The 27,689-nt window shown below is 42.9% G+C and overlaps 1 protein-coding gene across 2 annotated transcripts; it reads left to right on the forward strand.

The window, feature by feature from the left end:
* The first annotated feature begins 356 nt into the window (after positions 1 to 356).
* Positions 357 to 27,286, forward strand: gal (galanin/GMAP prepropeptide). 2 transcript variants are annotated; one of them, XM_061773001.1, is made up of 7 exons: positions 357 to 491; positions 679 to 759; positions 1,679 to 1,733; positions 15,041 to 15,103; positions 23,001 to 23,087; positions 24,226 to 24,297; positions 24,669 to 27,286. In XM_061773001.1, the coding sequence occupies exons 2-7, from the start codon at positions 679 to 681 to the stop codon at positions 24,728 to 24,730; spliced, it is 420 nt and encodes a 139-aa protein (XP_061628985.1). In that variant the 5' UTR covers positions 357 to 491; the 3' UTR covers positions 24,731 to 27,286. The 2 variants fall into 2 exon arrangements, with proteins under 2 accessions (XP_061628985.1, XP_061628986.1); XM_061773002.1 differs by lacking the exon at positions 15,041 to 15,103.
* Positions 27,287 to 27,689: the final 403 nt, after the last annotated feature.

A 27,689-nucleotide genomic window follows, 5' to 3' on the forward strand; every position in this document is an offset into this window, starting at 1 on the left:
TATGTCAATAAATGTTTTGTATTAACTTTAAAAGCACCAAAGAAATGGGCGAAATATTGGCTCGAGGAGGAATTTGTTTAATATTAAAGAAATGTTTTCATAAGCACTTTTCCTAAACCGAGCCAAAGAAAGCAGAACGCAAACGTCCCGTAATGATTTGCTACACAGATGTGAAGCATGTGCTGATAGAATGAAAGGCGATGAAAGAAAAACATTTCCCTCATTTTCAAATTGAATCCAATATCTCTGAGGGGGGCGTAAAGAAAAAAACGGATCCGGGCATGACATGATTTAATTGAATTTCATTCTGCTTCCTCTCATGTGAGGGGAGAGGGCTGCTGACGCAGGTGGACTGAAACCAGGGTAAGCTGGAGGACAATAAAAGGTGTATGAAGTACCCATTTCATCTGAACTGCGAAGTGTTCACACATCCAGTTACTTCAGCGTCTGCCTTTCGGGATCAGTGACAGTGTGTTGCTGTCATAGCAAAGGTAAACCTGCTGCTTTGTTCTGTAAGTTCTGTAATTCTTATTAGAAAGACATTATACTCTATGTAAGGTAGTCTTAAGTCCCACATCCAGAAAGTTTTTTCTCGTTGGAATAATACTAAAAACAGGTTTTAAATAATCTCTTGATTATTATTTAGGTAGTTATTGATGTCTTTACTCCATTCTTTAGATGAAGAGGTGCTTTGGGCTTTTGCTTGTGTCGCTCATCTTTTGCGCAATGTTCTGTGAGACTATCGGGATGGTTACTGCGGTAAGATCTCTTTTCCATTATTGCATTTAATTGATTATTGCATTTGTAATTGTATTGATCGATATTCTATTTGCTTGCTGTGATACTAAGAAAAAGAGAATCTCAGATGAGATTATCAGTCACATTAATTGCTTGTAGAAATATGCAGTGCATGACAAAGTGATTTGATCCCCACCCAAATTAAGGTTCATGACACAACTGCCATAAATAATAATAATAATGTAAAAAAAGAAACAGCATTGGTTGTTGTGACTTTTTGCTTGTCCCATGCTTGCTTGTCCCATATTTATTTAGTGCAGTTTTCAAAGATGCGCTTCTTGAAGCAACTGTCGCTGAGACTCGCGATTTCTGCATCAAAGGCTAGCAGCATGTACTACTACGCTTAAAAAAAATGTAAAGCATCGGTAATTACTAAAATAATTGTTAATTGTTCATTCTTGATTAATATGTCAAATTATTGATAGTTACCTGCATTCTCCAACAGAAATGACTGCATTGTATTCGTGCTTATTATCTGGCCTCTCAGAAAAGCCCAATGAGCAGGCTCTAATTTGATAATACGAAGGTGAATTCAGTTTGAAATTCTGTATTCCTATTCAAAACGGTTCAACCTTGGGGGCTCACTCCATAAATCAGGGTACGATACTACAAACGTGGAAATTAGGGCCACAGCAACAAATAACCAGGAATGTATTGTGATCTATCTGCAATTAAAATGTCTCAAATGTTTTCAAAGATAATGAAAGTCACTAAATCAACATTTGTTACATATACATTCAGAATGGTCAACTTGATTTTCCAGCAATAATTTCAATTTATAAATGGAATATGAGAGTCCTAACAGTTACAGCCACTCAAGCTTAAGCACAGAGCACTAAGGTTGGGAACCCTTTTGCTTTTGTCGTACTTCACCCTGCAGGCAAAGGAGAAGAGGGGCTGGACTCTCAATAGTGCTGGCTACCTTTTAGGTCCCCGTAAGTACTGAGTGACAACCTACCGTTCAACATATACATACCGTTCAACACTATACTGTTTCACTACCATGTGCCTAATAGTTCGAAAATAGACAGATGTTGGGTTATTTTCACTTTTGTAGTGGAAGTTAAGAATTTGGATTTCAAGAAGAATACAAATACCCTACAGTTTATCATTGTATATTTTTTAAAGGCAATATTTTTGCCATACTGCCTCACAGGAGTTATAATCATGAATTAGCATTACGGTTGAGAGGAGAATGAATGCAATCAGAATCAGAATCATCTTTATTTGGCAAGTATGTCCAAAAAACACACAAGGAATTTGTCTCCGGTAGTTGGAGCCGCTCAAGGACGACTACAGACAGTCAATTGACGGGGAACACTTTTGAGACATAAAGACATTGTGAAAAACAGTCAATGCGCAATAAAGGCTTGCTCGTTATCTGGTAATGCCGGTACAATTTATTTATTTATTTATTTTGACAATTGTGCAAAAAGATGCAGAGTCTTCTAGCACTTAAAGCAGTTCGAATGCCGAATCTCATAATAGTCCAGTGCAATGACCATTGTGCAAAGGGCGCCGAGACTTCAAGCGAGTAGTGCGATAATCTGGGACAATGTCGATTGTGCGAATGTTGCAGATACTCCTCAGTCAGTGTGCAAATGGAGCAGATGCTACTCAGGCACATGAGTGGCTAGTATTGGTCAACAACAGATATGCAAATAGTGCAGCGTGGCGAGACTACGACAGTGTAACGAGTAATATATAATTGGCCCCACAGAAATGTGACAACAAACTCAGACAAAGGAATGGGAGCTTTCAAGATTTTGCTCACGATCACGTTTATAATCCACCTGCATTTATACACACACTGTACATAGTATATTTTGAAAATCTGTGACTAAAAACTTTATTAATGTCTATACATTTTAATCAGGGGGCCACATAACTGTTTTGACCCGGTTCTCAAGTGAGAAGTGAGTGTTGTTTTGCGCGCATCCTTTTCCTAATATTTTTTTATTCTTGAGCTCACTGAATAGACAAAAGAGAGGAGGACATGAGTCATTTCTCACATTTACATGTTAAAAATGTATATTTGTTATATAAATTGTCTGTCAAAAGCGATGGCTACTTTACAAGAGGGTCTTCACTTTCAAGATCATTTTCCCTGTGTACGTATATGAGACGTGCCTATAAAGGGTCTAAATTCATTTTGCACTCCATTTTAAAACAATGTGTTTTGAGTTCTCAGTAATATGACGTGTTTTAACTGTTGCACTACCATGGTCAGTGGATTCGCAATTAGAGTCTGTGATAATTAGGTGCAAATTATTTTGAGACATTTTGCTTACGTAATCCAAAACCATTTTTACTGAATTAGAAACTCAAAATTTCCTATAGGTGTGAGTGTATCCCATTATAACCAGTAGTTTGGGATAAGCCAGCTGTAGGGATGCAATGATACCACTTTTTTCAGTATGAGTGCGAGAACCAGTATAAGCACTTACATTTCGGTACTCACCAGTAACCAGTAACTATCGTTACTTGATTACATTGCCGTTACATCTTGCAATTGTGTTTCAATGTTTTGTTTTGACCAGATCGTGTTAAGAAAAGGGGAAAAAACTGAACACAAGCTTTCCTTGAACATGGCATAAGTTTCACTCAAATGTAACACTTTTTTAGAGTTAACAACTTGTCATTACTGACATCCAACTTTCTAAGTTTTACCACACATTTCACTAAAATGTAGCCTGAAACACAAGCCATTTCATTGCATTGTGGTGTCTTAGTCTGAACACCAGGGGGCAATACGTAAAAGGAGTGCATATACAGTGGGTACGGAAAGTATTCACACCCCATTAAATTGTTCACTCTTTGTTATATTGCAGCCATTTGCTAAAATCATGTAAGTTCATTTTTTTTCTTCATTAATGTATACACAGCACCCCATATTGACAGAAAAAAACGGAATTGTTGACATTTTTGCAGATTTATTAAAAAAGAAAAACTGAAATATCACACAGCCATAAGTATTCAGACCCTTTGCTCAGTATGAAGTAGAAACAGCCTTTTGAGCGAATACAGCCATGAGTCTTTTTGGGAATGATGCAACAAGTTTTTCACATCTGGATTTGGGGATCCTCTGCCATTCCTCCTTGCAGATCCTCTCCAGTTCTGTCAGGTTGGATGGTGAACGTTGCTGGGCAGCCATTTTCAGGTCTCTCCAGAGATGCTCAATTGGGTTTAAGTCAGGGCTCTGGCTGGTTCATTTAAGAACAGTCACGGAGTTGTTCTGAAGCCACTCCTTCATTATTTTAGCTGTGTGCTTAGGGTCATTGTCTTGTTGGAAGGCCAACCTTCGGCCTGAGGTCCTGAGCACCCTGGAGAAGGTTTTCATCCAGGATATCCCTGTACTTGGCCGCATTCATCTTTCCATGGATTGCAACCAGTCATCCTGTCCCTGCAGCTGGAAAACACACCCACAGCATGATGCTGCCACCACCATGCTTCACTGTTGGGACTGTATTGGACAGGGGCTGATCAGTGCCTGGTTTTCGCCACACATGCCACTTAGAATTAAGAATGCAGCCCTATGGGGGGCACAAGCTAGTGCAAACTGTAGGCTGATCCCAACCCCGGATAAATGCAGAGGGTTGCGTCAGGAAGGGTATCCGGCTTAAAACTTTGCCAAACAAATATGAGCGTTCATCCAAAGAATTCCATACCGGATCGGTTGTGGCCCGGGTTAACAACGTCCTCCACCGGCGCCGGTGGGTCGAGGACAAAGAAGAGGTGGAAAGCGGGTTCTTTGGCAGAAAGAGAAGAGGAAAGCGCAGAGCCTAGAACTGAATGTGGGGACTTTGAATGTTGAGACTATGACAGGAAAATCTCAGGACTTGGTTGACATGATTAGGAGAAAGGTTTATATATTGTGTGTCCAGGAGACCACATGGAAAGGCAGTAAGGCTAAAAGTTTAGGGGCAGGGTTTAAATTATTTTCCCATGGTGTAGATGGGAAGAGAAATGGAGTCGGGGTTATTTTAAATGAAGAGTTGGCTAAGAAGGTCTTGGAGGTGAAAAGAGTAACAGATCGAGTGATGAGGCTGAAACTTGAAATGGAGGGTGTTATGTATAATGTGATTAGTGGCTATGCCCCACAGGTAGGATGTGACCTACAGGTGAGAGAGAAGTTCTGGAAGGAGCTAGACGAAGTAGTTCTGAGCATCCCAGACAGAGAGAGAGTCGTGATTAGTGCAGATTGTAATGGACATGTTGGTGAAGGAAATAGGGGTGATGAAGAAGTGATGGGTAAGTACGGCATCCAGGAAAGGAACTTGGAGGGACAGATGGTGGTAGACTTTGCAAAAGGGATGCAAATGGCTGTAGTGAACACCTTTTTCCAGAAGAGGCAGCAACATAGGGTAGCCTACAAAAGCGGAGCTAGAAGCACGCAGGTGGATTACATCTTGTGCAGCCGATGTAATCTGAAGGAGGTTACTGACTGTAAGGTAGTGGTAGGGGAGAGTGTGGCTAGACAGCATAAGATGGTGGTGTGTAAAATGACTCTGGTGGTGGGGAGGAAGATTAAGAAGACAAAGGCAGAGCAGAGAACCATGTGGTGGAAACTGAGACAGGACGAGTGTTGCGCAGCTTTTTGTGAAGAGGTGAGACAGGCTCTCGTGGACAGGAGGAGCTTCCAGAAGACTGGACTACTACAGCCAAGGTGATCAGAGAGGCAGGCAGGAGAGTACTTGGTGTATCTTCTGGCAGGAAAGGAGAGAAGGAGACTTGGTGGTGGAACCTCACAGTACAGGAAATCATACAAGGAAAAAGGTTAGCTAAGAAGAAGTGGGACACTGAGAGGGCAGAGGAGAGGCGAAAGGAATACATTGAGATGTGACACAGGGCAAAGGTAGAGGTGGCAAAGGCCAAACGAGGCATATGATGACATGTATGGCAGGTTGGACACTAAAGAAGGAGAAAAGGATCTATACAGGCTGGCCAGACAGAGGGATAGAGATGGGAAGGATGTGCAGCAGGTTAGGGTGATTAAGAATAGAGATGGAAATATGTTGACTGGTGCCAATAGTGTGCTAGATAGATGGAAAGAATACTTCGAGGAGTTGATGAATGAGGAAAATGAGAAAGAAGGGAGAGTAGAAGAGGCAAGTGTGGTGGACCAGGAAGTGGCAATGATTAGTAAGGGGGAAGTTAGAAAGGCATTAAATAGGATGAAAAATGGAAAGGCAGTTGGTCCTGATGACATTCCTGTGGAGGTATGGAAGCATCTAGGAGAGGTGGCTGTGGAGTTTTTGACCAGCTTGTTCAATAGAATTCTAGCGCGTGAGAAGATGCCTGAGGAATGGAGGAAAAGTGTGCTGGTGCCCATTTTTAAGAACAAGGGTGATGTGCAGAGCTGTGGGAACTATGGAGGAATAAAGTTGATGAGCCACACAATGAAGTTATGGGAAAGAGTAGTGGAGGATAGACTCAGGACAGAAGAGAGTATTTGCGAGCAACAGTATGGTTTCATGCCTAGAAAGAGTACCACAGATGTATTATTTGCCTTGAGGATGTTGATGGAAAAGTACAGAGAAGGTCAGAAGGAGCTACATTGTGTCTTTGTAGACATAGAGAAAGCCTATGACAGAGTACCCAGAGAGGAACTGTGGTACTGCATGCGGAGATCTGGAGTGGCAGAGAAGTATGTTAGAATAATACAGGACATGTACGAGGGCAGCAGAACAGCGGTGAGGTGTGCTGTAGGTGTGACAGACGAATTTCCTGTTTGCAGTGGTGTCAGATAGGCTGACAGCTGAGGTTAGACTGCAATCCCCGTGGACCATGATGACATTGTGATCTGCAGTGAAAGCAGGGAGCAGGTGGAGGAACAGTTAGAAAGATGGAGGCATGCACTGGAAAGCAGAGGAATGACGATTAGCCGAAGTAAGACAGAATATATGTGCATGAATGAGAGGGGTGGTGGGGGAAGAGTGAGGGTTACAGGGAGAAGAGATAGCAAGGGTGGAGGACTTTAAATACTTGGGGTCAACCGTCCAGAGCAATGGTGAGTGTGGTCAGGAAGTGAAGAAACGGGTCCAAGCAGGTTGGAACAGGTGGAGGAAGGTATCAGGTGTGTTATGTGACAGAAGAGTCTCTGCTCGGATGAAGGGCAAAGTTTACAAAACGGTGCTGAGGCCAGCCATGATGTACAGATTAGAGGCAGTGGCACTGAAGAGACAACAGGAAGCAGAGCTGGAGGTGGCGGAAATGAAGATGTTGAGGTTTGCTCTCGGAGTGACCAGGTTGGATAAAATTAGAAATTAGCTAATCAGAGGGACAGCCAAGGTTCGATGTTTTGGAGACAAAGTTAGAGAGAGCAGACTTCGATGGTTTGGACACGCCCAGAGGAGTGAGAGTCAGTATTTTGGTAGAAGGATGATGAGTTTGGAGATGCCAGGCAAGAGAGCTAGAGGAAGACCAAAGAGAAGGTTGATGTATGTCGTGAGGGAAGACATGAGGGCAGTTGGTGTTCGAGAGGAGGATGCAGGAGATAGGCTTACATGGAAAAGGATGACGTGCTGTGGCGATCCCTAAAGGGACAAGCCGAGAGGAAAAGAAGAAGATGCCACTTAGAATTAAGGCCAACAATTTCTATCTTGGTCTCATCAGACCAGATAATCTTATTTCTCACCATCTTGGAGTCCTTCAGGTGTTTATTAGCAAACTCCATGCGGGTTTTCATGTCACTTACACTGAGGAGAGGCTTTCATCGGGACACTCTGCCATAAGGCCCCGACTGGTGGAGGGCTGCAGTGATGGTTGACTTTCTAGAACCTTCTCCCGTCTCCCGATTGCATCTCTGGAGCTCAGCCACAGTGATCTTTGGGTTCTTCTTTACCTCGCTCACCCAGGCTCTTCTCCCCCGATTGCTCAGTTTGGCCGGACGGCCAGCTCCAGGAAGGGTTCTGGTGGTCCCAAACGTCTTCCATTTAAGAATTATGGAGGCCACTGTGCTCTTAGGAACCTTAAGTGCAGCAGAGGTTTTTTGTAACCTTGGGCAGATCTGTGCCTTGCCACAATTCTGTCTCTGAGCTCTTCAGGCAGTTCCTTTGACCTCATGATTCTCATTTGCTCTGACATCCACTGTAAGGTCTTATCTAGACAGGTGTGTGGCTTTCCTAATCAAGTCCAATCAGTATAATCAAACACAGCTGGACTCCAATGAAGGTGTAGAACCATCTCAAGGATGATCAGAAGAAGTTGAATATATGAGTGTCACAGCAAAGGGTCTGAATACTTATAGCTGTGTGATATTTCAGTTTTTCGTTTTTAATAAATCTGCAAGAATCTCAACAATTCCGTTTTTTTCTTTCAATATGGGGTGCTGTGTCTACATTAATGAGGGACAAAATGAATTTTAATGATTTTAGCAAATGGCTACAATAAAACAAAGCGTGAAAAATTTAAGGGGGTCTGAATACTTTCCGTACCCACTGTATAAGAGACAAAGAAGAGTATAAAGCCAGTTGGGCGTTATAATCAGGAATGCACAAAACAATTTTGCCCTGGTTACCAAATGAGCACCCGAGGTTGTTGCTTAGTGTTCATTTTTTTCATGACCCACTAATTCACTGGATGGACTTATGTCTTATTTGTTACTTACTTATTTTCTGTACAAATAAAAGAGTAAAACTTCTTTGTTTGTTTTATTTCTGAGGACCGGGGTTCGATTCCCGGCCCCGCCAGTGTGAATTTTGCATGTTCTCCCCATGCCTGCGTGGGTTTTCTCCGGGTACTCCGTTTTCCTCCCACATCCCAAAAACATGCACATTTTTGTTCTGGTATCCTGGGCTATGCAGGCCACCAGAAACGCCGGCAAAGAAAATCTAGCGTTCTATGAACTGACAAGTTAATGTGGAGGAATGCATCCATTGGAGTATATCAGAACGAGCTACAGGGGGAACAAGCAATCGGTCTCTAGGGGGCCGTTTCCTGGACCTGGGTCCTCTTTCTGGGCCTCTCTGGCCAGAGTCTCAATATTCCAGGTCACGGCTCCCACAACACAGGCAGGGGGGAGAATCAGTTCCGGGTCCTCCGTACTCCAGAGCGAAGAGTGGATCCTGGAGAGAGCATTGGACTTAATGTTACGGGAACCTGGGCGGTAAGACAGGGAGAAGTTAAACCTGCTGAGACCAATGGGCTTGACGGCACAGGGATGCAACTTCTGCATTCTGGGGTCACGTTGGGACAGAATGGCTATTACAGCGGTGTCTGACCCATCCACCTCCACCACAAATTGGAAGGAAGGATCTGGGTGCTTCAGGATTGGAGCACTCGTGAAGAGGGACTTAAGCGTGGTGAAAGCCCTGTCGGCACCCTGGGTCCAGCAGAAAGGGGATTTGGTGGAGGTAAATCGAGTCAAGGGGACTGCTACTTTACTGTAGTCGCAGATGAAACGACGGTAAAAATTGGCAAAGCCAAGGAACCATTGGAACTCCTTACGGTTGCTAGGGGTTGGCCAATTGACTACTGCCTCGATGTTGATTGGGTCAGGTTAGAGTTGACCTTCGGCAAGGATGTAGCCCAGGAAGCTTACAGAGGGGACATGGAACTCACATTTTTCCAGCTTGACATACAGTTTGTTCTCCAGGAGCCTCTGCAGAACCAATCTCACGTGCTGATGGTTTTCCTCAAAAGAATGTGAAAAAACAAGAATGTTATCAAGGTAGATAAAAACGAAGCTGTTGAGCACATCTCGGAAGAGATCATTCATAAGGCGCTGGAAAACCGCAGGAGCGTTGGTGAGACCAAAGAGCATGACCAAATATTCAAAATGACCGAGGGGAGTGTTGAAAGCTGTTTTCCACTCGTCACCTTTGCGGATACCGATGAGGTGATAAGTCTTTCTAAGGTCTAATTTGGTGAAAATGTTAGTGTGACAGAAGGGCTTGAATGAGGGATCAATTAGAGGCAGTGGGTACTTGTCTTTAACAGTTATTTTGTTAAGACCCTGAAAGTCTATACAGGAGCGAGGTGTGGTGTCCTTCTTCTCTAAAAAGAAGAATCCTGCTCCTACGGGCGAGGAGGGGATGCGGATAAGAGAGCGAGTGGCTTCTTGAATGAATGCCTTCGTGCAGAACCGATGCATACTGAGTGACAGTGAGTGCTCCACCCCAAGAATTTGCCCCACGACCAGACAATTAGCGGATTATGGAGTTTGAATCAAGGGAGACCGAGAATTGCATGACACAAGGGGGAGATGATGACAAACAGTTGAATTGATTCATGGTGGTTTCCTGAGATGGTGAGCACAAGGGCAATAATGCGGTGCATCACTCGAAAGATTGTGCTCCCATCTACAGTTTGTGTGACTTTCGGAGCAGTTAGTGGCTCAAGGGGGATTTTTGCTTGTACAACAAAGTCTAGGTCTATGAAGTTATCCTCTGCTCCTGAATCCACAAGAATGTGAAGAGGCATAACATTTGAATTCTAATTTAGACTAGTCGAGAGAGTGAAACGGGAATGAGAGCGAGGGGAATAAGAAGTTTGGCTCACCAGAGTCCTCTCCTCCCCTGACGAGCCAGGTCTTTTGGCTGCAGTGGACAGGTGACCGCAAAGTGTCCAGGTTGTCCGATGTAAAAGCACAACTTATTCTCCATACGCCACTGCCACATGAGTTCCTCCAGGGATTGAGGGGGCACTGGAGCTTGGGCAGAACAAGTGGTCTGCCCAACGGGGCTATGAAGAGGACTTGGGAGAGGAGATAGTCGATGGTTTCTACATGCTCTCTCTCTTCTTCGTTCTCTGGGGCGATTATCAAGTTTTATAGCCAAGGAAATCAAACCTTCCAGAGAGGAAAGCTCATCTTGGGTTGCCAATTCATCCATAATTTCCTCCAACAAATTCTGAGAAAACAGCGCAATGAAGGCCGACTCGTCCCACCCACATTCGGCAGCCAAAATCCTGAATTGTATGGAATAATTAGCAACTGATTGAGAACCCTGTACCAGTGAAAAAATACTATTTCTGGCCTCTCTTCCCCACACTGTGTGGTCAAACACCTTTCCCAGCTCCAATTAAAAAGTATTAAATGAACTCAAAATGGGAGAGCCTTTCTCCCAAAGAACGGTAGCCCAGTGACCCGCTTTACCCCGTAATAAATTAACATAAGAGGTTACCACTGACCGCCTAATGGTGCAGTCTGGTTTTGAACCACCAAATGGCGATGGTAATCTTTGATTTCACAATGTCAGTTCCTGCTTACGGCTCACCTCCTGACTTAACCACAGGACGTATTGTCCTGTAAACAGCAGGGAGGCCTGCTGAGTGAGCCAACTGCCCCAAGTATGCAGTTACCTCGCCCACAAAATCAAATTCAAACGGTGAAAAAGATGCTTTTTTGATCAATCCTCATCCACAAATCCATCAAAGTCCTCATCTTCTGTATCCGAAACGAACAGCTGGGCAAGTTCTCCATCAAACACGGCAGGTTCCCTCTCGTCATTGTCGGAGTCAGCCTCGTTGCCGGGGGGGCTGTTCAGCAACGATGCCGGCGTTTTCCTGCTTCCTCCACTTGTGAACCGTGGATTCGTTGATCTTGAATTCTCCCGCGGCTGCTCGATTCCCATGTTCCTCCGCGTAACCGATAGCTTCCAGTTTAAACTGTGCTTCGTAAGCGTGTCTCTCCGTAGGTGCCATTTTCGGGGGTCCTTAGCCAAACCGATGTTGTTTTGCACAATGCACATACCAGCACTATATACCTACTTGGGGCGTGCCTTTAGCGTCCTCTTTCACGCGCACTCTTCCCCCTTTAACGTCCGCATGCTGTCCTCAGTCACGTCCGCCTTTCCTCTATATAAGCAGGGTGTCGGCAGGAAATGCTCCCAGGCAGTCAAGCGGAGCGCTCATCAAAGTCACACAACAACATTTACAGATTTTGGAACTCGGTGCACACGTAAGGCATGTTTGTCATTCTGCTGATATTTTTTCTAACACAATATATTCTATGATGAGATTTAGCCAGTGATTGATGTTAATAGCTTGTTTGTTTTTCCAGTCAAATAGAATGTTTTTCTTAGCGGTAGCTAACGCGGAAGTTAGTTCTATGTCTATTAAGGAAAGGTACAGAAATGAGAGTACCGCCACGATGTTTATAAAGACCATAGCTGTGCCACAAATTGTGAATGCTAAGACAGTTGATGAACTTTTGGATAATTTCACCTGGAAAATCTCAAATGTCATGAATGTTGTCGCTCCTACTAAAACTAAGACAATCTTGAGGCGATCTAGAACATTAGATCATCAGGAGCACTATGATGGTAAAGACCTCTAAATCAAAGTGTAGCAAAGCAGAACGTAAGTGGAGAAAAACTAAACTCCAAATTGACTATGACCTCTCCAGACAAAGTTTTGTAATTTTAACCAAGAGTTAGTCAAGGCTAGACAGCAACAATTTTCTGAAATCATCAGTAAGAACTTCAACAATACTCATCTGTTTGCTGTGGTTGACAAGCCCCCGACCCCACCCCACCCCATCCCTCACTGAATCAGATAGCTCCAGATCTCCTAACAGTGAATAAATGCAGTGAATTTGCTTGTTATTTTAGTAAAAAAATACAATCAATCAGGTTAAATATCAGCAAAAATCAGCAAAATGATAAAATGATACTCGAGCCACCCAGGAAAAACTCTATTACCATGTCAGAATTTTATACAGTTGACCAGAAAACTGTTGAGAAAACGGTTCAGCAGCTGAAACCATCAACGAGCTGTCATATGGCAGCATATGTTTCTCCAAAACCTGTATGTACCTTTCAGCATTAATGGTGCCTTCACAGATGTGTAAGTTACCCATGCCATTGGCACTAACACAGCCCCACACCATCACAGATGCTGGCTTTTGAACTTTGCGTCCATAACAGTTCAGATGGTTCTTTTCCTCTTTGGCCCGGAGGACACGACGTCCACAATTTTAAAAACAATTTGAAATGTGGACTTGTCGGACCCCGGAACACTTTTCCACTTTGCATCGGTCCATCTTAGATGAGCTCGGGCCCAGAGAAGCCGGCGGCGTTTCTGGGTGTTGTTGATAAATGGCTTTTGCTTTGCATAGTAGAGTTTCAAGTTGCACTTACGCATGTAGCGCCGAACTGTATTTACTGACATTGGTTTTCTGAAGTGTTCCTGAGCCCATGTGGTGATATCCTTTACAAAGTGATGTCGGTTTTTGATGCAGTGCCGCCTGAGGGATCGAAGGTCACGGGCATTCAATGTTGGTTTTCGGCCTCGCCGCTTGCATGCAGTGATTTCTCCGGATTTTCTGAACCTTTTGATGATATTATGGACCATAAATGATGAAATCCCTAAATTCCTTGCAATTGTACGTTGAGGAACATTGTCCTTAAACTGCTCGACTATTTTCTCACGCACTTGTTCACAAAGAGGTGAACCTCGCCCCATCTTTGCTTGTGAATGACTGAGCAATTCAGGGAAGCTCCTTTTATACCCAATCATGGCACCCACCTGTTCCCAATGAGCCTGTTCACCTGTGGGATGTTCCAAACAGCATTCCTTGATGAGCATTCCTCAACTTTCTCAGTCTTTTTTGCCACCTGTCCCAGCTTTTTAGGAACGTGTTGCAGCCATCAAATTCTAAGTTAATTATTTTCTAAAAACAATCAAGTTCATCAGTTTGAACATTAAATATCTTGTCTTTATAGTGTATTCAATTAAATATAGGTTGAACATGATTTGCAAATAATTATATATATATATAAGGTTCCAGCACACCGCGACCCTGAACAGGATAAGCGGTGTTGAGAATGGATGGATGGATATATATATATATATATATATATATATATATATATATATATATATATATATATATATATATATATATATATATATATATATATATATATATGTGTATATATAATATTATTCTTCGTTCAGTCTCATGTTGTTTTTGTTCATATTCCTCTAAAAGGAACTTTCTAATTGCATTTTGTGACGGTTGTCATTTTGGCACTGGGTTTGTATTTCTGGAGTTTTCTGTGCTGTTGTAGAAAACGGTTATCTTCTCGCGTCTCTGTGGAGCGAAAGGCATTTGGTTATTTATTACATTGACTACACCTTTTGTGTGTTTAGTAAACCCGATATCAGGCGAGGATATTTCAACACTAAACTAACGGCTTCACGACGATGAACTGCTGCATTACATGAGTGATTATAGGCTACAGCTGAACTATATGGAAAGTGAACATCAGAAGCGATATTACTAGCCATGTTACATTAGCTGCGTAGCTTCTGAATGTGACTTAGCTGTCTAATAATTCTTTCTAAGCATTCATAAAATGTAGTACATTGTAGTGAACTTCTTTGGCTGCAAATTTGTCACCGTAGTCTGACAGTAGACTAGCGATATGCGAGATCGTTTAACCAACAATTCTAAATATGGGTTATATTTACTGTGATAAAAACATGACTGTCATTAGTATGAATATCTATAATTACGTTCACTTACATTTATGTATGTCCTTGTCCGTTCCGCCATCTTGTAAGCAAGGTCTTCACCTGTCAGCGGGGGTGGAGTCCCATACCCCTTGCCTTCAAGTGAGCTCCCCAACCACACTTTGTTTCAAGGGCTATACACCCCTTTGTCTTTGCCCTTCCCCTAGGAATTGGGATACCCTTTCGTTCTCATCCGCACGCAGAACCAAGGGCTAAGATGAAGGGGAAGTGTTAAAGCGTTGACACATTGGCAGCATTCGTTATTGGAGTGACCACTGTTGAGGTGCCCTTGAGAAAGGCTGACCTAGTTATTGTGATAGCACAAACTCAGATCCTATTACTGAGAACTCTAATCCTAATGATGCATTTTATTAGCTGTCTGTCCAGTGAATGTCACTATGGTTTTCTTAAGGTTTGGCCAAGTGTGCAAAAGACACGAGTTGGGATGTGATAGAATACAGCTAAAAAGCACTCAGTGTACATAACTACAGGCTGAAATAGCACAATTCTGTCCATTTATACACCTATTACTGGTAAAAGTGTGTATGGTACCGGCTGAAATCACTGTACCTTTTGTGTTTTTTATTGGTTGCAACAATCTATCACCCACTTTATATGCTGAAAGAAAAAACGTCAAAATTAACTGCTCAATTCAACTGTCAGCGGCCTGCTGTGAAAACTCTTGATGCTCTCTATGGCCAGTGCACCCTGTGTGTAGTGTGAGCGTGTTTGTGTGTATGTGAAGCTCACATGAAGGTTCCTCCTGCCTCATCCTCTGTTTCAGGTCGGATAATTCAGATAAAGGATTCACCCAGTGCCAGAGGCAGAGACAAGCTGATCACTCAATGTAAGATAGAAGCATACAGCCTCTGCAGGGCCAGGAATTGCTCCATTGAAACATCCCGTCGCAGCTGTCATGGATTGTATTGCTGCTTGATCTTATCCAAACCCTAAAAACATGTCTGTGTTTGAAACAAGTCATTCTGTAAATGTTGACTGAGTAAGAAGGTCAAATTAGTTGCTGCATAGAGTGGGAAAAAACAGGAATGCTTTTTCTTACTGCAACGGTCATTGGGTCAGTCATGGATAATCTCAATCTTTCAATGTTCCACAAAGTGACCATTTGGTTGTCTGGTTTGGACAAAAGTATAAAATCATACATGATGCAATTCCTATAGCATATTCTGTACTTGTTCAGTAAAAATCTAAATTACAACCTGCACTCAACATCATGTTAACGCTCCCTCAATGGCAATCATAATCCATCCATCCATTTACCGAGCCACTTCTCCTCACTAGGGTCGCAGGCGTGCTGGAGCCTATCCCAGCTATCATCGGGCAGGAGGCGGGGTACACCCTGAACTGGTTGCCAGTCAATCGCAGGGCACACATAAACAAACAACCATTCGCACTCACATTCACACCTACGGACAATTTAGAGTCTTCAATTAACCTATCCTGCATGTTTTTTGGGATGTGGGAGGAAACCGGAGTGCCCGGAGAAATCTCCACACAGGCAGGACCAGGGATTGAACCCCGGTCCTCAGAACCGTGAGGCTGATGCTCTAACCAGTCGGTCACCGTGCCGCCGGCATACATACAGACAGTTCAACAAATAATCAAACGACACAATGAGTATGAAATGCCTCCGTGTGTAGCCTTCATCGACTATGAAAAAGTGTTTGACTCAGTCACCACCACTTCGATACTGCAGGCGCTAGCAAATCAAGGGATAGAGCCGACCTTTATCAACATTCTACGATCAATATCCAACGATTCTTCGGGTTCCATACGAATTGATGATAAAAGAGTGCGAATAAGTTTAGGAAAAGGGGTCAGGCAAGGCGACACACTGTCTCCGAAGCTATTTACAGCTTGCCTTGAAGAAATATTTAAAAAACTCAATTGGGAAAAAGAAGGACTAAAAATGAAGGGCGCTTATTTGAGCCATCTTCGTTTTGCAGACGACATCATTTTATTCTCCTACGATGCTGAACAAGTACAGCGTTGTATGCAGGAATTAGAGTTAGAAAGCCGTCGCTCAGGTCTGAAAATGAACAAAAGCAAAACGAAGGTCATGTTCAATCCTTACTGTCCACGAGATATCAAAATGGAGGACTATGTCCTAGACGCCATCGACAACTACATCTATTTAGGCCAACTTCTAACTGGATGGAAATACAAGCAATGAAATTAAACGCCGCATAAAGCTCGCCTGGCAGGCTTATGGAAGGCTTCATGTTATATTCAAGAACAATCTTCCCATTTGCTTGAAAAGAAAAGTTTTCGATCAATGTATTTTACCAGTCCTCACTTACGGTAGTGAAACTTGGACTACGAATAGCAAAGTTATCCAAAAACTATGGGTAACCCAAAGGAACATAGTACACCTAATGTTGAAAATAAGCATTCGCAACAAGAAAAGATACAGTTGGATAAGACAGCAGACGCGAGTTACCGACGTCATTCAAAAAATAAAAAGCCTTAAATGGAAATGGGCTGGCCACGTTGCCCGAAGAGCTGACAAAAGGTGGAGCACAGAAACTATCAATTGGATACCACTGGACACAAAGCGGCCACGGCCAAGACCTAAAAGTACATGGATAGATGAAATCATTAAACACAGCGGAATACACTGGCAACAAATTGCAAAATGTCGTAGTAGTTGGAAACGTGAAGAAGAGGCCGTCATCCTGCAGTGGATAGATCATGGGTGACGATGATGAGCTATATATATATATATACAATATTATATACATAATATATAATAAAATCAGAACATCACTCAGACTTCCAATTTATGTTGTAGTATTTTTACCAGCTGGGGTTCAAATCCTGGTCAGGGCAAAACGGTAACATCCAGGTGGGATGTTAGGCAAGACCCTTTACGCTATACACTCATACCTCAGATGAGTGTCGGAGTCATATCGGTCAACAGGTCCGAGTCAGGTGGTGGGGAACCAGGACACTCTGGTGAGTAATTGGCTATTGGAACAAGAACAAGTCATTCATGGAGCAGTGGAAAACAGAGGAAAACACAAAGCCATGCGTGGAGGTAAAATGGCAAAGCACACCAACATCAAAACCTTATCCCAACTGTGAAGCATGGTGGAGGGAGCATAATGGTGTGAGAATGCTTGCTTCCTTTGGGCCTGGACAGCTTACTATCATCAATGGGAAAATGAATCAATGAATTATTGCATAGATTTATGCGAAATACATTTAAATGAACAAAATACATACATTGTTATAGATTGACCAGTGAGTATTGAGACTGGTCTAACTTACCCCCAAACCCATGCATTTAATCAAAAGACAATTCGAAAAAATACATACATACAATAGTACATTTAACCTGAAGCTTTAAAAGTCCGATATTTTGGCTATTTAGACCTCCACAGAGTGACTCTCCAACATGGACTTAGTATAAAAGTGTCAATTCATGTGTCAAATGTCCTCAGCTTCAGCCGAATATTTTGAGGAGCTGCCTGTATGCTTGATAGAAATTGTGTGAAGAGGGGGCAGGGTATAGCCTATGTAAGAGTCCCTTACATTGCTGTACCCATGGGTGTCTCCAGCTACGACAAACACGTCATCCAGGTGTGTGGGCGTGTGTTTACGAAACCTGAAAGTGCGTACACCATCTTTGTTGATGCCTTTTTGTCTGAGGCAAAACTGCGATGGACAGAGCTGGATGCAGTATCAGCGTCAGAATCAGAATCATCTTTATTTTGCCAAGTATATCAAAAACACACAAGGAATTTGTCTCCGGTAGTTGGAGCCGCTCTAGTACGACAACAGACAGTCAATTGACAGAGAATACTTTTGAGACATTTATTTATTTTTTGACAATTGTGCAAAAAGGTCCTCTAGCAATAAGAGCAGTTTGAATGACTAATAGAGCAAGAGTCCGATGCAATGACCATTATGCAAAGAGCGGCGAGACTTCAAGAAATGTATGCAATTTAAAGTGACTAGTGGTGCGATAACCTGGGACAATGTCGATTGTGCAAATGTAGTAGATACTACTCAGTCGATTGTGCAAATGGTGCAGATGCTAATCAGGCACATGAGTGGCCAGTATTGGTCAACAACAGATATGCAAATATTGCAGCGAGACTACAATAGTGAGTGCACGAGTAATGTATAATTGGCCCGACAGAAATGTGACAACAGAGGTGTGATTGTGGTCGGTGGTGCGGCTGGGTGGGTGTGGGGTGTGAAAGTGTCCTTTTCAAAACTGCAGTAGTCGTGTTCAACTGCAGTGTTCAAGTCGTCGGCTAGTCTACTATTTTTCTCAGCTTGGGAGGATCGTCGCTTGTAATTTGTCAGCGATTGGAATGCATGCCAGACTGATTTAGAGTCGTTAGCGCTAAACTGTTTTTCTAACTTTACTGCATAATTTCTCTTTGCAATGTTAATTTCTTTAGTCAGCTGGTTTCTAGTGTGATTATATTGGGCCCTGTCCCCACTTCGATATGCATCTTCTTTAGCCTGGCGAAGTTGCTTAAGTTTGGAAGTAAACCACGTTTTTTTGTTATTGAATGTACGCACACCTCTTCACAGAAACTGATATAGGCTGTGACAGTGTCCGTATATTCATCCAGGCTGCCAGCTAAATTTTCAAAGACACTCCAGTCTGTGCAGTAGAGACAGCTTTGAAGTTCTAGCTTTGCTTCATTGGTTCACTTTTTCACTGTTTTCACCGAAGGCTTCGCGCATTTAAGTTCTTTCCTGTATGTTAGTATTAAGTAAATTAAGCAGTGATCAGACAAGCCCAGGGCTGCACGAGGTATGGCACGATATGCGTTATTTAGCGTAGTGTAGCAGTGGTCTAAAATGTTATTTTCCCTGGTAGGACAGTCGATGTGATCCTTGTATTTAGGGAGTTTGTGGTTGAGTTTAGCTTTGTTAAAGTTCCCGAGAATAATGAGGGGTGAGTCTGGGTGTTTTTTTTCAATTTCGGTTACTTGTTCAGCGAGCATTAGCAGTGCAGCGTTCGTGTTAGCTTGAGGCAGAAAAACACCTGCGAGAATGAAAGATGCAAACTCAAGCAGCGAGTAGAATGGCTTATAGTTCAAAAACTGCGAGTCTAAATGCGGGATGCAGTGTGTGCTGAGCTCCCTGATGTCCGTACACCATTTTTCATTGGTATAGAAGCATATCCTGCCACCTTTTGTTTTCCCTGATAATTCCATGGTCTGCCCGGTGAGGATGGAAGCCAGGAAGCATAACGGCACCATCACGGACAGCCTCACAAAGCCAAGTCTCCGTAAAGCGCAGCGCGGCGGAACGTCCGGTCTTTACTGGTCTTTATCAGAAGATGAAGCTCATCCATTTTGTTGGGTAGGGAGCGTAGATTCGCGAGGCGGATTGACGGGAACGCCAATCTATATCCTCTCTTGCGGAGCTTTACTTGGATGCCGGCTCGCTTCCCTCTGTGGCGTCGCCTTCGCCTCCATGCACCAAAGACCGCGGTCGCTACCCCGGTGAGTAACTCGTGGCGGAACTGAGCGGATTTGCGAAAGTTGGTGAAAGAAAGTCCTCCCTTGTGTAAGTGAGTCGTGTCATATCTCCAAAGACGAATGAAAAACACAAAAACATAGACAACACTAGAGAGCACGTAACCGACAGGTCCACACGGGTTAGCGCCATCTTGGGCACATATTTTAAATTATTTTAAGTTTATGTTTATGTACTTTGGAATGATATTGTATCCTGTATGTTTCGAATCATCTTTTTATATTAAAAACCTGTGTAGTTTTAATCTTTTTGTTTTTGTTTGACAGCACTGGACGAGAATATTAGAGAGGATTTTCAAGTACCATATTTTCACGGCCATAAGGCGCACTTAAAAGTCTTCAATTTTCTCCAAAATGGACGGGGCGCCTTATAATGCTGCGCGCCTTATGTGTGCACCGAGTTCCAAAATCTCTAAATGTTGTTGTGTGACTTTGATGAGCGCTCCGCTTGACTGACTGGAAGCATTTCCTGCCGACACGCTGCTTATATAGAGGAAGGCGAACGTGACTGAGGACAGCATGCGGACGTAAAGGGGGAAGGGTGTGCGTGACAGGGGACGCTAAAGACATTCCCCCAGTAGGTATATAGTTCCGGTATGTGCATCGGTTTGGCTAAGGACCCCCGAAAATGGCACCTACAAAGAGACACTGTGGTCAACCCAGCCTCCACTTGTAAAGTAGCAGTCAAGCCAGCAGCCCCTAATTTTCTTCATACTAGGCATTACGGTAATAGGTCCCCAACTCGCGGCGAAAGCCACCTTCAAAATAAAAGCTACCCAATAATATGGACGTCAATGCTCTTCGGTTAAGGAATGCAACCAGCAAGGTTAATATTATTGAATCTTGAGATGCATTAAAAAATGTAGTTTATTTGATATCTTATGAAAAATAAATGGGCGGCACGGTGGGCGACTGGTTAGAGCGTCACCCTCACAATTCTGAGGACCCGGGTTCAATCCCCGGTCCCGCCTGTGGAGTTTGCATGTTCTCCTCGTGCCTGCGTGGGTTTTCTCCGGGCACTCCGGTTTCCTCCCACATCCCAAAAACATGCATTAATTGGAGACTCTAAATTGCCCGTAGGTGTGAATGTGAGTGCGAATGGTTGTTTGTTTGTATGTGCCCTGCGATTGGCTGGCAACCAGTTCAGGGTGTACCCCGCCTCCTGCCCAATGACAGCTGGGATAGGCTCCAGCACGCCCGCGACCCTAGTGAGGAGAAGCAGCTCAGAAAATGGATGGATGGATGAAAAATAAATGGTAAATGGACTGTACTTATATAGCGCTTTATCTACACCATCACAGTGCCCAAAGCGCTTTACAAAGCCTCACATTTACACACACATTCATAAACCGACCATGTGGTAATTTGTACAATCATCATCAAGCGCCTCCTTAAATTGGCTGTACTATAATTATTACTTTTGGGAAAACTTCCTACATCAAATTTCAAAGTCAACGCTTTAATTACATGTTGCAGAATGTGGTTTAGCATTGTCTTGCTGAAATAAGCAGAGGCGTCCGTGAAAAAGACGTCGCTTGGATGGCAGCATATGTTTCTCCAAAACCTGTATGTACCTTTCACCATTAATGGTGCCTTCACAGATGTGTAAGTTGCCCATGCCATTGGCACTAACACAGCCCCATACCATCACTGATGCTGGCTTTGGAACTTTGCATCCATAACAGTCCGGATGGTTCTTTTCCTCTTTGGCCCGGAGGACACGACGTCCACAATTTCCAAAAACAATTTGAACTGTGGACTCGTCGGACCACAGAACACTTTTTCACGTTGCTACAGTCCATCTTCGATGACCTCGGGCCCAGAGAAGCCGGCGGCGTTTCTGGGTGTTGTTGATAAATGGCTTTTGCTTTGCATTGTAGAGTTTCAAGTTGCACTTACGGATGTAGCGCCGAACTGTATTTACTGATGTAGCGGTTATGTATGAAATAAGAATTGTAATTAATTTAGGAGAAAGTATTAAGCCGGGAGCAACGTTTGCATTACTTCCGGTTTATCGTAATTTTAAATGACAGCGTAATAAATCAAGATATTTTATATGTATGAGGGGCACCACGTCACTTTTTAAGTTTATCTTTCGGTGAAATGACGACAAACCTTTTTAATCAGTCTCATAATCTGGAGGTTTTTACACGCAATGACATTTTGAGTCCTAGGTTACAGAGGTTTACTTAAATTCAAAACACACACAAAATACGACCACGAGTGGAATTTTATGGTATATTTAATGAAACACACAACTACAAACTACAGCAAGAAAATAACAATAAGGGTAAACGAAAGAAAGAAAATAAGGTGTACGAAAATGGAAACGAGGACATCGTGTATGGTCGCTGGTCTAAACTAAATGAGCGTGTGAGCGTTTAATGCGTTGAGGCCGGGAAGCCATGTCCGTTGGATCCTGGCTCGCTTTTACCACGCCGGGTGCCCGCACAAAAAGGGGAAACGGGGGAGGGGTGGCTGATGGCCAGCCCGGCTGGCGAGCTGCCCGCAAGGTACGAGGAGAGGAAAAACAAGACGAGCATGAACTAACTCTACTTCCAGAGAATGGTGTGAGTTTAGAGTTAAATACCCCAGGGGGCGGGGCGTAGGAAGAGGGAGTGCCGACTTGGAGAAGACCACACCCATCAGCCTGAATCTGGTCTGCAAATTTGAGTCAATGGATTTTCAAACAATATTCTCAAACACTCCCAACTTTGTACTCTCAACAACTCTCTGGCAGCCCGCGACCCTTGTGAGGAGAAGCGGGAAAGAAAATGGATGGATGGATGAACTACAAACCTTACAATGTTTTACTCTTGACACTCAGTGACCCCAAAAAAACTGACCTGGACCTGTTTTATAGACCTACGCTAAGTTTGTTTGGTATAATTTGTGTGCAAAAAGTAGTGTCTCACATAGACTTTCATGCAGCTCATGTGGGATGAAAATTCCCTCTAAAAGCCGCAGCATTACCCTAGAATTGAGTGGCAGCTTTTTGTCTGTCTGCTGGGACAGGCTCTCAAACAGGACAAAAAAGGGAAGTTATTGACTGGCCTGCGGTGTACAATTTTGATCGAGTTATTTAGTGACTCAAATTTGTTTTTTGCTTTCTGCGGCTTATGATTCCGAATCAACACAAGGCTTCAAAACTGGAATTCAATTGTGTTGAAGTGTATTTGCTGACTGCCTTTGACAACTATAAAGAACTCTACTCTTGTCCAGATGGAATAGATGGACACAGGATACTGGGAGATAAGCCTGGTCTTGCTGGCAAGAGAGACATGGACTGGGAGGAAAACATCCAAACTGGTTGGTATTTTGTGCATCATCTATGTATGACATTGTAATACCTATCCTTGGTCAATACACTGAGTGTTGTTCTGGGGGGGGAAAAAAGATCAATGATGGATAATGCACTTGCAAAGCAAATTCATATAATACGTATATGCATGCCGGTATACGGCTGGTTGCATGCCGAAAGCAGGGCCTTGAACGGCACAGGGGCCTTGAACGGTCGTAGAGCAGGGGGTGGTGTCATGCAAAGTGTTGCCCACACGTATGTGTTTCAGGTTTGAAACCTTTTTTTTATGTTCTCACATGGTTTTCACAGGTTTTTGATTTGGCAAAATGATTGTTCCATAACTCTCTGGTGGGTGGCCGACTGGTTAGAGCGTCAGCCTCACAGTTCTGAGGACCCGGGTTCAATCCCCGGCCCCACCTGTGTGGAGTTTGCATGTTCTCCCCGTGCCTGCGTGGGTTTTCTCCGGGTACTCCGGTTTCCTCCCACATCCCAATAACATGCATGAATTGGAGACTCTAAATTGCCCGTAGGCATGACTGTGAGTGCGAATGGTTGTTTGTTCCTATGTGCCCTGCGATTGGCTGGCAACCAGTTCAGGGTGTACCCCGTCTCCTGCCCGATGACAGCTGGGATAGGCTCCAGCACACCCGCGACCCTAGTGAGGAGAAGCGGCTCAAAAAATGGATGGATGGAACTCTCTGGTGTAACTTCGCTGAGATGTCTAGCCTTGCTAAAAGCAACGAGGCATTGTTTGTCTTAGCCAAGGACATTCCCAAGCGGTCTACAACAGCTGGTGGGAATGTCCTTAATATGGAAATGTACTGAATCTGACTGAAGGACCTTCCTGCTAACGTATTTTTTCGAGTTGCAGGTTCAGAGTGAGTGTGGGGGCTTACAAAGAGGACGAGGACAGCCGGCCATCTCCCCTCGCTCTCTTATCGCTTTTCTTTCTCCCTCTAGCTCTTCGGATTAAAAATCCCGTAAAGACGAGATTGTTTCCTTAATTATTCTACAAAAGAGGAATTTCCAACACATTTTCATCCCCTTCATATACTTTAAAATATTGACATTTTTTGAGCAGCTGTCGCATAAATTTGTCTCCTTGTGGCTCCAAAACCGTCAATGTGGTCATTTGTATTTTCACAGGTGGCCAAAGGAAAGCGGAAGAAGACATTGTCCACACCCTCATGGACTTCCTGTCATACCTCAAATTTAAAGGTACTCATATTATCTCTGCTTAGTTTGTGGATTCTTTGCTATTGGTTTATTATTTGGTAGTTACACAAAAAAGAACAGTAATACCACCAAATGGGGGTTTCAATGCATTGGTTAGCACCTCTGCACTTGACTCTGAACTGGAAAAACAGTGTAGAAAATGAATGGATGAGGGGTGGGGCACTTCTCAAGACAAGGACGTTTTCAAAAATACATCTGTGACAAATCCTGTACATGATAGACTGCAAGATATGGGTATCCTTAAAAGTGTCTTTATTTATGTTGATTTAGATAGTGACTTAGACCTGTACTCTCACAAACTGCAACACAAGTTTAGCATGACATAAATAAATTGTTTTGGTTTTTCTTTTCAGAAATGGGAGCCTTGCAAAGCCTGACTTCTTCTGTGACATCAGATGAAATGGCTAATCCATAGCCACGTCACCCTTCGCTCTCTAACCTCCTCTACCCAATATTTTGTTTTGCTCTAACTTTTGTTACTTTAGAGCAGGGATGTCCAAAGTCTAGGTACTCACATCTAATGTAATATCAGAACACGTCATTAACACCACGCAACTTCATTTTTTTTTTTTTTTGTGGGGAGTTGATGATATCGGAGTGTCCTGGCAGACATACCGAGATGCTGTTGTTTTTTAAAAGGTTTATTGCATTGCAATGGTTTTATATTGAGCTTTTCTATATTAGGCTTGTTAGAAAGCAAAGAGAAGATAACAAATTGGAGGAAGCAATTCATGTCATAAAATTTGATATCATTTAACAAAGGATGACAAATTTCACGATTCTTCATGACTAAATTCAGCAACACAGTGTAACTATTTACATAATTATGTACGTAAACCCAGGTAATTCACCTGGATTTCTATATAAACTGATTACAACATGCGATCTAAAAAAGTCTGTTTAAACTAATACCACAGACAAAAAAAAGTGTTTTTGTTTTTATTGGATACACCACATAAGCATTCACAGTGCAGGGTGGAAAATTTAAATCCCTAGGCTAATGACTTGACTTAATCAGAGTCAGGAGTCAACTACCCTCGAGTCCAATTAATATGACGAGACTGGAGGTGTTGGTTAAAGCTGCCCTGCCCAATAAAAACACACACACACACGCACACGCACGTTCCAGTTCTGAAGAAACATTGCCAGACGTAAACCATTCCAGATCGTCTATAGATGGAGGAAGTTCAGCACTGTTGCTACTCTCCCTAGGAGTGGCCATTCTGTAAAGATGGCTGCAAGAGCACTGCACAGAATGCTCATTGAGATGAACAAATATACAAAGCGCTGGCTGAAGGCTTACAGAAGTCTATGGAACATGCAAACATCTATGATAAGTAAAACACAAACAATGGATATCTTTGGAAGGCACCACAGACGAAGCCACTGCTGTCAAAAAACACAAGTTTGAGGTTGGCAGAAGCGCGCCTGGACGTCCCACAATACTACTGGTAAACTATTGTTGGGACAGATGAAACCAAAGTTGAGTTTCTGGGAAGGAACACACCATCTAAACTTCATGCCAGCTGTGAAGTACGGTGAACGGGGCGTCATGTTTTGGGACAGTTTGGCTGCCTCAGGACCTGGATGTATAGCATTTTTGCAGGAGGACCATCTGCATGCCAATCGAATTTTAACTGAAGATCGGTGATGAAATAGAACAAAAATCCCAGGGACACAAGTAAATGAGCAACTGAATGTCTTCAACAGAAGAAAATATGCCTTCTGGAGTGGCCCAGTCAGACTATTGACCTCATCCCGATTGAGATTCTTTAGCATGATCTCAAGAGAGCCTCAAGAGTATAACGTTGAACTGAAATGGTTCATTCCTCCTAACGATGGTGCAGGTTTGATCTGCTACTACAGTAAATGTTTGGTGGAGTTTACTGCCTCGGGAGGCTCAAACAGTTACGAAATCGATTCAGTTACCATTCACATACTTTTCCCACCCTTCACTGTGACGTTTACATGCCGTGTGGTTGTTGTGTGGTATTTAAGAAAACTGTTTGTGTTTTGAATTTACAGTAAATCAAAACCAGATTACAGTTTATGACCTATTGATGCAAAAATTCAGGTATTTCCAAAGGGTCCAGAAGATAAATTTTCTTGCAACAGTATACATACTCTACGGCTGCAGTATATACACATGGATAAAATTGCTATCAACTTTCTGTTCAAGAAAGATGAAGCCACAAAGGTCACTGAAATTATTTGAAACTGACAGCAGTAATATTAAATCAAAACTCACTTAAAATCAGGTATTGCTTTATTTTTGTAATCCAAAAGAAACTGGCCCTGACAAAAATGATTGTTTTAAAAGTAATGCTTTGTTGCCCAACCTCTTATGCCAATCAATGCAATACATCAACTTCTGTGATTTAATGAGACAGGTGCAACTACTACAGGTATTATGGCCCAATCCTCATAAGCAAACTGCTACACCTGTCAGGTTGAAAAGGTACCTTCTCCTGGTTTGCGTTTTTCAGCTCCTTCCACAAATGTTCAATAAAATTCATATCAGGGCCCTTCAAAATAGTCTGACGTTTTGTTGTCAGCTATTGTAAGGTCGTCTTAGCTATGTGTTTTGGCTCATTTTCTTGTTGGAGGATACATGATCTGCGACTTAAAGCAGCAGCACATTTCGTTCCAGTCAATTAAAGGTGAAGAATGTCAATGTGGCAACTTTTGATTTTTATGTGTGTTCGGACACCCCTGCTTTAGAGTAATCATATTTGTATTTCTTACATTACTATGAATTAGATTGTGTTTAGCAAAGCTTGGTTGTCTCCCTGTACATATGATATTAATTGATGAGATGAGATGAGATTAATAGCATACTTCTCAGATGTAAATAAATATTATCACCACAGAGTCCTAAAGACGTAGGGTAAATGAAGGAACTGCTCCCATACTGTAATGTCTCCCAATGTGCTATCATCATATTGAAGACAATGGAGTGAAATAAAGAAACAAAGACAATACTGTTTTGAGTTTTGAATACAGTGGGACCACAAAAGTCGACTAAACTGCAAATTTCTTTCAATTTCAAAACAAAGTTTCTCATTGGGATCAAACATATTTGAAATAAATAATTACGGTGTCATAATTGACACCATCATGACACCTTTAATAAAAGTCCAGACAACATCATAGTCACATTTTTTAATGATTAGCGCTCACACTAGTGTAACCAGAAAGTCCACACGTGGCAAATACCCTTCGTCCCAACATCGAGAACTTCACTGAATAGTTTGAGTATATATCCATCCATCCATTATCTGAGCCGCTTCTCCTCACTAGGGTCGCGGGCGTGCTGGAGCCCATCCCAGCTGTCATCGGGCAGGAGGCGGGGTACACCCCGAACTGGTCGCCAG

This window comes from Phyllopteryx taeniolatus, chromosome 5, assembly GCF_024500385.1.
Source record: "Phyllopteryx taeniolatus isolate TA_2022b chromosome 5, UOR_Ptae_1.2, whole genome shotgun sequence".
In the NCBI taxonomy this organism is placed as follows: domain Eukaryota; kingdom Metazoa; phylum Chordata; class Actinopteri; order Syngnathiformes; family Syngnathidae; genus Phyllopteryx; species Phyllopteryx taeniolatus.

What these genes read in the sequence shown, in the direction of transcription:
- gal (XM_061773001.1), top strand. Translation starts at nt 679, where the DNA reads ATGAAGAGGTGCTTTGGGCTTTTGCTTGTGTCGCTCATCTTTTGCGCA. An exon ending in CTATCGGGATGGTTACTGCG is followed by an intron (nt 760 to 1,678) that starts GTAAGATCTCTT and finishes TTCACCCTGCAG; the next exon opens with GCAAAGGAGAAGAGGGGCTG. An exon ending in TGGCTACCTTTTAGGTCCCC is followed by an intron (nt 1,734 to 15,040) that starts GTAAGTACTGAG and finishes CCTCTGTTTCAG; the next exon opens with GTCGGATAATTCAGATAAAG.